The 12,069-nt window shown below is 36.8% G+C and overlaps 1 protein-coding gene across 1 annotated transcript in view; it reads left to right on the top strand.

Moving 5' to 3' along the window:
- gfra2b (GDNF family receptor alpha 2b) overlaps positions 1-12,069 on the top strand; it is an 86,684-nt gene that overhangs the window by 65,200 nt on the left and 9,415 nt on the right. The window contains exons 5-7 of the mRNA XM_051685717.1: positions 5,796-5,905; positions 7,739-7,879; positions 8,858-9,045. Of these exons, the coding sequence (XP_051541677.1) occupies positions 5,796-5,905; positions 7,739-7,879; positions 8,858-9,045 (439 nt within the window). The remainder of the gene's footprint in view (positions 1-5,795; positions 5,906-7,738; positions 7,880-8,857; positions 9,046-12,069) is intronic.

The following is a 12,069-nucleotide window of genomic DNA, read 5'->3' as shown; positions in this document are numbered from 1 at the left end:
AATCCACAATCATAATAAGAATATTTACTTATCTGTGGAAATGCTCCTCAGGGCCAGTTTTGTCATGTACAGTAGTTAATTTGTAATATATTTTCGAGCGCATTATTTGTTTGTTGTTTTGATTGTTGTTTCTCTGATAATATGTCCAGATTTACTAAAAGAGGTGTTCAATATGCATCATATCATTGCAATATATATACAGAATATATATATATATATATGAATCAGGGCCTTTACTCACAAAGATTCTTTATCATACCATTAGGAATTCTCCACAGAGTTCCTATCTAAGAGTTCTTTCTTAAAACTGATTCACAAAACTGCAAGGAGCAAGTTTTACTAAGGAATATGGGCAAATATTAAAGTAAGAGTAAAAGTGGAGTTGACCTCATTGCTATGGAAGCTGTCAAGTTTTTGGAGCACATTTTCTTAGAACTGTAGCAACTAGACTTTTTACAGTGTATTAACTGTCACATCTACAAGCTTTTCATATCTACTTTAGGACATGACTATATAAGTTCATTGGGTTGAAATGTGAATGGAAAATGAAACAATATTCGTTTTGACTTTTGAACTTGACATAGGTAAGGAGACATGCTGAATCAACAAACTTTTCTTCAATGTTTGGGCCATTTTTTATTTTTATTTTTTACAAATGTAAAAGTTAATAACAGTGAAAAACACATCTTATTCTTGCACCTTACTCTTGTATTTGGTCAAAATGCTTCTGTATTCTCAATAACACTGAAAAAATTAAAACTATTGTGTTACATTTTTATGACACTTGTTTATATTTATGCAATGTCAGGGTGTTTTGGGTAATTACTAGGGTGTTGCTAGAGTGTAGCTAGGTGGTTGTAAGGACTCTACTAAATGGTTGCAAGATGGTTTCTTACTAGTTAAATGAGACCATCCTCAAGTCTCTATGGCATCCTAATCCCAAGGTATGTATGGGGAACTTTTCAATGGAATTGTATGGGATTTTTCACCCCTTTCTCATCTGCCAAGCATATATATATATATATATATATATATATATATATATATATATATATATATATATATATATTATTGTATATATTGCCTTTTTAATTAAAGGCATTGTGAAAAGATCTTGTGAAATATTTAATCATAATATTTGTAAGTCTGTATGCACCTACTCTGGAATATTAAGTTAGATCATTGTTGGGAATTTAAATAATTAAGTAATATCCTTGAACTCCTAGCACCATCTAGTCCAGGAACACTTCACTATGCCCTTTCAGAGGGGTCGACTTTGAATTGCAGTCCTATCAGCATGCACATTTCGTTGATTGCTGATTTTACACACCTTGCTTCGTGTGCCTTTTTGCTGTGAGTCACTGCTGCAGTTATCTAGAGATAAAGAACTGGGTGAAATAACTGCACACAAGAAAGCATGAGGAACATCTATTTCAATGTCAATAAAGCAGAGCAGAAAGGATGACCTTATCGGCCAGTGCCCATGAGAGCAACGCATACACCATTCTTTGTTCTAAGAGGTAAACACCCAGCAGACAACACCTGTGGGCCCAAGAGTCAGTAGCGTTTGGCTAATATTCACACCATGGCCGGCCTGATCCAGGTCGGTGAGTGGGGTCTATACACCATGTAGGACGATTCACTATTAATCAGGGTCTCAGAGGAGGGTACCGAGCCCGAGATCTCCATCTCGCTTGCGATATATTGAGGAAAGGCTATGCTGTGCTATTATTCAGAGTTTATGTGTGTGCAAAGTGCTAGGTGAGAGAGTTCATACTCAAGAATAAGTGCTAATGTAACCCCCTGCCCACCTCAGGTCTAATGCTGCAAGCAATCTGTTTCTGAATGCGCACAGGCCCCTAGTTAAAGGCTGTTTGTGGCAGACTGCTTGAGTTGAGAAAGACCACATGGAGTCAAGCAGAAAATGGCCTTGAATTGGAACCCCACTAGACACTAGTTAGGACTGGCAGAATGCATCTCGTCTTGCACATTCACAGCCATGTACTGTGTCTGCCTTATTTTTATTAGAGTGTCCATAATAGCAGATGCAACAGCACCAATAAGTAACTGCGAGAATAAATATTTTCCTTATAGCTTTATCAAAAGGCGTTTGACCTTTCGAGGACCTTGCAGAGAACACATTGACCCCATTTACACCTGGTATTAAGATGCATTTCAGGTGTTCTGATCACAAGTGGTCAGCATTAAATACAGGTGTAAAGGGGAGCAAAACCCCTTTACAAAAAATAAAGTGTACTGTCAAACTAGCTGCAAACTAGCCACAAATATGCCACTCATTATTATCACATGCAAATGAGCTTGTGATTCCTGCAAATGCTTGCCAGCAGTTTGCAGCTCTTCACCGGTAGTGGTGAACCTGCAGTAAACCTTTGGCAACAATGTACAATTTGCTGCAAGTTTGCAGCAAAGCTCATTTGCATGTAAAACATTATCAGTGGTGAATTTTCAGGAAGTTTGTGGCAAATTTGCCATGAACTCTCGATTTTTGTAAGGGACCATGTGACCATGTCACATTTGAGGTGTAAATGCTAATCCATCCTGAATATGTCCCGAACAGCAGTGAAGTACCAACCTGTCAATCAACTGCTGTGCTTAAATAAGAGTTTAAACTTTGCCGGTTTGAGTAGTTTTAAAAGGAAATAACTAAAAAAATGTAAAAAGCAAATACATATACCAGCATGAGAATTTCACAGGTCTTCTTCAGTGTGTCTGATATAAATATGCAGTGACGCAGATGAGAAGTACACACATCTGAAACCCAGTAATACAGGCACTGATAATTCTTCTCGAAATGTCACATTTGTGCTTAAATTAATTTCAACTGCATATAGGAGAAACTGTGAGGCATTTGTGTGTGTGTGTATGTGCGTGTGTGCTTTCTTTGTCTTTTATTAATTATTTGTGGTTTATTCTTAACATGCAGTAACACAGTGACATAGTGACTGATGTCTGTCGTCATGAAATCAATGACCCTCCCCTCGAAATCCGAACTCAAGTGGTCACAGGAGACACATTTGAATGACCAGGTGTAAACAGCCATGTGTCTCGTCTGATTACATGGGATCAGATCACCCAAGACGCATCATAATATCAGGTGTAAATAGGGTCATTGGGCCAACGTTTTCACATAGGAATCAAGATTCTTCAATAATTTTGCACTTATGCATTTAGATTAATGATCAAATTTAGAACCAACTGAAACCACACATATACTCAGGGTTGGGGAGTAACGAAATACAAGTAATGGGAATACGTATTTAAAATACAAAATATAAGTAACTGTATTCCACTACAATTACAATTTAAATCATTGGTATTTAGAATACAGTTACATTCAAAAAGTATTTTGATTACTGAAGAGATTACTTTGCATTTTATTGTCATTTGTTTCATTTCATATTTAGTCCTTTCAGATGGAAAAATGTATACATATAAATGATGTGATCCAAAGTGCATTTGAACAGCGGTGAAACACTTTCTTAAGTGTCACATTCATACGAGCAGACAGAGAAGTAAGTTTGGAGCAGAAGAAATAGAAATAAACCTTGTGTAAATTGTCAGCTTTACGCTAAGCTAAAATGCCATTTCTAGCCATTTTACATACACGTTACCAGGCACGATCCTATTTTTTTATCAAGAAAATTCACAATTTATTTTTTCTAGTAAGACCTTTGATATTAGAGCAAAAATCTTATTCTTGATAATATTTTTTGTATTTTCTTCCTGTAAAAATATCTAAAAATCCTTAAAATAAGATCAATTTGATTTATCTTGTTTTAGAAACAATACTGCATAAGATATTTAGGTTTTTCAGAGAATGTATTTTTAACATGTGTATTTTGTCTTAATGTACTGGCAGAGTTTTTATAGTCAAAACAAGTTAAAAAATCCACCAGCGCTGAAGAAGTAATCCAAAGTATTTAGAATATGTTACTGACCTTGAGTAATCTAACGGAATACATTACAAATTACATTTTACAGCATGTATTCTGTAATCTGTCGTGGAATACATTTCAAAAGTAACCCTCCCAACCCTGCATATACTTACAAAGAGTGTGGTATGTATGCAGAGAGTGACAAATCGCTGTACAGCAATGGTTGTGCAGAAAGCCCTTACATGGAGATCACTTAGGCATGGTTAATGCAAATTACTAACTGCAGACATGCGCACCTGTTGTGATGAACTTTTTCTGTGCAAATAACTATGCAACTACACATTTATTAGTGAATGAGATGCATTGTGTGTGTGAAGTAGGGCTGGGCGATAAAACAATCTCGATATTTATCATGATAAAAAAATCCACGATATCGATGGTAAGCGTTTGAGGAATTTTCAATATTTAGTGCATGTCGCTAAAAACGCAAGCAGTTAGGATTTCTCAGGCTGCGTTTCCACTGGCGCAGAAGAAATCCGCTCAAAGACACTCACAACACTAGGAAAGAGCTTGCTCCGCACCGCTCTCAATCGTACAATCCACCTTGTGAGTGTGGCGCTCAGCTTCTGTAGGAATAAATTGAAAATGCTATCTCAGCTTCGCTCACAATGCACCAATGGAAATGTAGGGTCAGATTGGATGAACTTGCTAATGTTGGCTGCCTTGCTAACGATTAGGCTACATCAGACACTGGATTGATTCCATCCGCACTGCAAGACTTCATGACGATGGTTGCGCCCTCTCATCGTATCTAGTGAAAAGCACGACACAACAACAGTGCTGTGTACACCAGCTCTGATCTTTCTGCAGTGTAGTCTTGAATATTTTTCTATAGCACCTAACATGCTTCATTTATGCCCTGTCCCACTCTGCACGCGTTGCCATGGGGCTCCGCATAAGTTAATATGGTTCCAAAGCTCCTTTAGACCATAACATTTTTTTCCTTCTAAATTTAGCTTTATTAATCAGCATGTTACGAGCCTTTAATAATAAACAAATAATTTATGATCTGATTTTGTGAAAATGAATCAGATGTCATCATCTCTGGAATGGATGACAAGGAAAGACAAGAAAATTACTAGTTGGTAACCTGGTCACTTTAATGAAAATATAAAAATGTTCCATTCAGACTTCTACATTTTCTAAATTTTCTTTCAGGGGATACCCCTGAACCCCATACAGCATCATTCCACAGTCACAAGGGCTTCTATGCCCCCATACTTGGGTATCTAAATCTAAAGAAATATATATATATATATATATATATAAAGAAAATGCATTTTAATGTAAAAATATTCAAATAAATACTGGGCTGCTGTCATTATGCTTCAAAATGAACAGATGATCTTTTAACATTCATTTTCAAATGCACTCGATTGATAAACTATAAAATATTTTAATATTTTGTTAAAAGATCCCTCAGACCTCACTGTTTTTGTCTCTGGGCCCCCAGTGCAGTTTTGAAGTGACTATTTTGACTGTTTAGAATTCATTTTTTTTCTTCTTTTCTTCCGCCAACTTGAAAATGTAAAAAAAAAAATGTGCAGTGTGTAAATGTGAATGTATATCGTGATAAATATCGATATCGAACAATTGAAAAAGAATATCGTGATAGCATTTTTGGCCATATCACCCAGCCCTAATGTGAAGGGCAAAGTTCTGACAGTGCTTATTTGTGTAAATGCGTAAATGATAACCCTTGCTTTCTACAGCATCATATGATTGTGCTTTATAAATATGGAAGGGTTATTTATTCATGCATTTAAATCATGTTCCATCAAATGTGCTAAAATGTTCCAGTCTTCTTAAATTCTATAATTTGTTTTGTTTTTGGATTAGATCCAGACTGGCAGACTTCCACATGAATTGCCAGACGACACCGCATTCAATAACAAGTTGTCCTAATGATAACTACCACGGCTGTCTGGTGTCCTATGTTGGACTCATTGGTGAGTGATAATGGGACAAATTGGCTTCACAACAATAAGAAAAGAGAACTGTGAATTGCATTTAAAGGAATGGACTATAAAACTGTTTACAACATGTATTTTTGCAATCATTAGCAGTTTTTATTTAGAAATGCATCTCAAATTTCCCTGAAATTTTATAAAGAGTGTTTAAGAAATATAATAATGAACTTTAGGCAATCCTTAAATTGCCCAGATACACTAAGTCAGGTTTTTTTTTTTTTTTTTTTTTTTTTTTAAGGAATATTTCGGATTTAATACAAGTTAAGCTCAATCGACAGCATTTGTGGCATAATGTTGACTGTCATTTTATTTTTTTTCTCTTACTGTTCTTAAAAAAAAAAAAAAAAATCCAGGTTACAGTGAGGCACTTACAAAAGAAGTGAATGGGACCCATTTTTGGAGGCTTTAAAAGGAAAAAATATGAAGCTTATAACTTTATAAAGGACTTACATTAAGTCTTCTGTAAAAACTTGTGTATTATTTGAGCTGTAAACTTGTTTAAATCAATGTTTTTACAGTCGTTTAAGGGTTTAGAGCATTACGTCATCATGGCAACAAAGTTGTAAAATTTAATATAACTTGACACAGAAAAGGTTAGTAAGCGATTATATCACACTAAAATCGTGTTATACAAAATAATACAATATAAACATAAATAAATGTTTGAGGAAATGCAAATTGTTAAAGGAAATGCAAAATTGAAAGTTGATTTTTATTCCACATTTCTATATTTCTTTAATCATACATTTATTTCTGTATGCTGTTCCATATTTATTTTTCCTTCGTGCAACGTGCTAATGAGAAGATGTCAACAGCTGTTCAGGCATCACAGTCAAACTATGATACCAGGTGCAACAGTTTTTGGTGGGAGTTTGCAGTTTCACCGGGGTGAAGAGAAGGTCGATAGCAGAGGCAGCGAATAGTTTGGAAAATCGTAAAAACGAGATCCTTTGCTAAACTTTTATTAATTGATTGTTTGTGAAAATTCGGTATTGTCCTTATTAATGTCATAGTCAAGCGAACCACTTTTACAATGATCAGCCAGTGGTGTCATAAAGTCTGCCTACTGATGTTTGATTGACTTCCTCTCATTAGCATGTTGCACGAAGGAAAAATAAAAACAGAAATTAAAAAAATTATTAAAGAAATGCAGAATTAAAAATTAACTTTCAATTTTACATTTTCTTCAACATTTTTGCAATTCCTCAACCATTTTATACTGTATTTTTTGCATAAATGGGTGCATTTATTTATTTACGTATTTATTTAATTATTTGCATATCTCCTCGCACATTTAATTATTTATATATTTATTTCTGCACAAATATATGGATTTATTTACTTATATATGTATTTGTGTATTTATTTATTTATTATTTTTGCAGGTTTCGTACTCCATACACAGTAACCCAGATTTTTTAAAGAAAAGAAAGGACAAGTTGAAATAAATATTTGTAGTAATCAACATTATGCCACAAATGCTGTCAATTAATCTAAACTTGCATTGAACCAGGATTGTATTGAACCTTTTTAATAATTGATCAAAAATAACCAATTACGACAGCTGCTGGGTGAACTAGGCCTGTAAGACAGCAAAGAAAATATTTAATTGTATCTGTTTAGCCTTTTACCTGGGATTAATCCTGGGGGATTAAAAACCCAAGGTTATTATGTTAACACATTTATCTCAAGAAGAGAGCAGACCAACAACATCTGGTGATTATACTCAGCCAAACACTACATTCCCCAAACAGTGAGATCTATAAACCAGCCCATGCATTTATATTAGAATCTTTATCTTTGGCCTTACAGGTTCAGATGTGACTCCTAACTACATGGATGCCAGCCACACCAACATAACCATCTCCCCTTGGTGTGGCTGTCGAGGCAGTGGAAATCATGAAGCTGAGTGTGAGGCCTTCCTCCGTGACTTCAGAGAGAACACTTGCCTGAGTGAGTGGCACCAAACCTCATGTAACCTCACGACTCATGCCCTGAAAATCCATCCTTATGGGCTTAACCGAAATAGCATATAAATAAGAAAAGCTATGTCTTATGGGTGCTTGATCTCTCTTGCTTTAAGTCTGTCTTTTTTTTTTTTTTTTTTTTATTATTATTTTTGTCGTTAAGGAATTTTTTTTTTTGTCTTTATGTACAGTGGTCCCGAAAAGTATTTTCCGACTTTTGGACGATTAAGTCACACTTTACAGTGAGATTCCATGCACAACAAAATGCTTTAAACTATAAAAAATAAAATCAAAAAGTGTTTCATATAAACTCACATTGACCACACTATGGTCCTAATAAAGTGCCAGACGTGGTCTTCTGCTGTTGTAGCCCATCCGCCTCAAGGTTCAATGTGTTGTGCATATTCTGCTCACTACAATTGTACAGAGTGGTTATCTGAGTTACCATAGCCTTTCTGTCAGCTCAAACCAGTCTGACCATTCCCCGTTGACCTCTCTCATCAATAAGGTGTTTCCGTAAGCAGAACTGCTGCTCACTGGATGTTTTTTGTTTTTGGCACCATTCTGAATAAACTCTAGAGACTGTTGTGCGTGAAAATCCCAGGAGATCAGCAGTTACAGAAATACTCAAACCAGCCCGTCTGGCACCAACAATCATGCCACGGTCGAAATCACATTTTTCCCCGTTCTGATGGTTGATGTGAACATTAACTGAAGCTCCTGACCCATATCTGTGTGATTTTATGCACTGCACTGCTGCCACATGATTGGCTGATAAGATAATTGCATTAATAAGTAGGTGTAAAGGTGTACCCTATAAAGTGCTCAGTGACCGTATATTTCTTTAAAAGAAATGCCAGTTGGTTTGATATTTTTTTCTACATATAAAGCTTATATAAAGCTGAAGTGTCTAAATAATTTTTGGGGCTACATTACATACGTTTATGCTTCTTTCATTGCACAGGAAATGCAATCCAGGCGTTTGGTTATGGTACGGATGCGGGTCTTGTTCCCATCACTGAGTCTCATTCAGCAGCACCATCAGTAAGAACCAATCTGCAGCCGGCTATCATCACCAAGCATGTCATCAACTCAAATGATGTGAAGCCAATAGACAGTGCATGCGTTTTCTCCACATGCGCTGACCTGCAGGTGGGTCTGAACAATTTTGCAGTGTGTTGTAGTGTTAAATTCTTACGTGGTGAATGCAAGGCTAAACCAGGCTAAAAATTAGGCAATTTAAAGGTGATTGTTTTAAATTAAATTCATGGTGACCTTCAATTTTAATGTGCAGATTATTTCGATGTTAAAATACTTTCTCATATTACAGTTTAATATGCAGAGTCAACAATAAGTAATGCATTCATTGGTTATTTTCCAAGAAAGGTCTGTGGCACTATCAAAATTATTTTTTACTTAAAAAATGTTGTGAGTTTGGGGTGGTGCTATTTGTTTGTCCAAATGGAGGATTGGAGGAGTGGTCATTATTTTTGCAATTCCATTCGGTGGCACAGAATTACACACTTCACCTTTAGAGTTAGTCTCAAAAAACACACATCATCCAGTATTCTCCAAGAAACCAATGTTTTGTGTTACTGTAGTCAGTGTGATGGATAATAGTGCAAATATTCTTGCTAAACCACATACAGTATAAAAAAAGCCAACATTTAGTTTTACAGTTCTCTAGTTCTCTGTGTTCCCTACTAAAACCCAAACTTTGTCTGAATGTCAAGATTAGTGCTAAACATTGATCTTTGTGTATGCAGATAAAACACTCAAATTCCATTTGGCCCTTGTTCAGTCTAGGGAAAACCTTGAGGATACCAACTATAACAATCATTACAATTACTGAGGGAAGCTGACTCTCTCTTTGGGGGGTGTCTAGTGGAAGGTAAAATACTTTTGTATAATTTAGTAGGCATGTTAATAATTCATAAAAAGAGAGCATTTGTCAGCTCATGCAGGGCGATTCAGTGTGGACTTGCGGCATTGCTCTCCACACTGGTAATTATGTACTATTGAGCAATCACATGTTGATGCTCAAAAAACAGCTTAAACCAGTTTAAGATGGTTTTCTGGTTTTAGTTGTTCTGGGTTCAGAGTGATTTTGGGCACTTGTTAGATTGTTTGGCTGGGAGACCAGCTGGTCAACCAGCTAAAGCAGCTAAAGGCCAGTTTGGCCAGGCTGGGAGACCAGCTAGACCAGCTTAACCCTTAAACACATACTTCAGATCTTTAGTGACCCAGGACCTTATTACACTCTCTGTACCTTATCCATTTTTTGGAGTTGTGCCCATACCTCTTTAGTATTCCTCAATCTCTCTCTTATAAATAGTGTAAAAATGCCAAAATTGCAACAAACCTAGGTGTGTAATTAAGTATTTTTTTCTCCTTTTTTTCTTCTTTTTTTTGCACTTCCATAAATTATATTTGTATGACTATTTCACATCTATATAAGTCTACTATCACAGGATATCTGTTTCTTTATTACAAGAGGAATGAGTACTATATTCATACAAATAAATACTATATCACCTTGATTTTCTGTGCAACAATTAATTAACAACAGTGGTGATTTATCAGTATCCATATGCGTTACACATGACTACACATACATTTTATACATGTTATTTCTTACTCAAGGCGCTGTTGTTACATTTTACATTGCTATTTGATGAAAATAAAAAAACATGGAAGTAAACTATAGCAAGTACAACACATGAGTAGTATATGACTTGTTATTGGGTGTACTACTGAAATTATGTAAGTTTTGCATATATTTAGACTCAATAAGTGCCTGAGAAAATACTTATGTAACTTATGTGTAGCTTATGTGTATCTAATGTGTTATGTGTAGCTCAGTCACTGATAAACAGTATATACCCACCAGCCACTTTATTAGGTACACCTATACATCTACTTATTCATGCAATTATCTAATCAACCAATAGTTTGGCAGCAGTGTAATGTATAAAATCATGCAGATATGGGCCAGGAGCTTCAGTTAATGTTCACATCAACCTTCAGAATGGGTAAATCATTAAGACTGTGCCATGATTGTTGGTGCCAGACGGGCTGGTTTGAGTATTTATGTAACTGCTGATCTCCTGGGATTTTCACGCACAACAGTCTCTAGAGTTTACTCAGATGGTTCCAAAAACAAAACATTCAGCGAGTGGCAGTTCTGTGGGCGAAAATGGCTTGTTAATGACAGAGGTCAGAGGAGAATGGCCAGACTGGTCCAAGCTGACAGGAAGGTGACAGTAACACAAATAAACACGCATTACAACAGTGCTATGCAGAAAAGCATTTCTGAACGTACAACACGTTGAACATTGAGGCGGATGGGCTACAGCAGCAGAAGACCCCTCGGGGTACCACTACTGTCAGCTGAGAACAGGAAAGTGAGGCTGCAGTGGGCACAGGCTCAACAAAACTAGACAGTAGACAATTGGAAAAACATCGCCTGGTCTGACAAATCTGGATTTCTTCTGAGGTACACAAATGGTTGGCCCACTGCACAGGGTTCCCACATCATCCTGGAAAGCCTTAAATTTTGCAATGCAGATTTCCAGTCATGGAAAAGTCATGGAAAATGAGAAAAAATAATGAAATGTCCTGGAAAATAACTATTTATCCAGTAAATTATTTTAATATGCGGCACTAACAAGGTTTCCCTATCTGTCACTCACTCGACATTGTGTCGATGTAGTGACACAAGGATAAGACTGCCGGCTCATCTCAGGGCGAGTTCGACCTCTTGTTCCCACTCTACTAGGAGTGTAGCGGCCTCCTGGGCCCTGACCAGTGTCGCCTCTTTGGCAGACATCTGCAGAGCAGCGGGCTGGGCAACACCCAACACCTTTGCGAGGTTCTATAATCTCCGGGTTGAGCTGGTTTCGTCCTGTGTATTGTCAGGTACGAGCAGGTAAGTTCTGGGACAGCTGGCCGGGTGTACTGCTTGCGCATAGCACCTTTCCCCTCCCATGAGGTGAAGACATGCGCTTTTGACTCCCAGTCGTGTTCACAAGTTGTGATCCCTGGATGACTTTCCTCATTAGCCCTGTGGCAGACGAGTTTGTGGAGAAACTCATTGCCAACCCAGTACACGTACTAACTAAGCCCTGTACTGGGGTATGTGCTCCACATGTGCTGGTTCCCCATAGGTGACCCCAT

The sequence above is a fragment of the Myxocyprinus asiaticus genome, chromosome 43 (genome assembly GCF_019703515.2).
Source record: "Myxocyprinus asiaticus isolate MX2 ecotype Aquarium Trade chromosome 43, UBuf_Myxa_2, whole genome shotgun sequence".
In the NCBI taxonomy this organism is placed as follows: Eukaryota; Metazoa; Chordata; class Actinopteri; order Cypriniformes; family Catostomidae; genus Myxocyprinus; species Myxocyprinus asiaticus.
The sequence above is the reverse complement of the archived record's forward strand: the minus strand, read 5'-3'. Positions and strand labels throughout refer to the sequence as shown.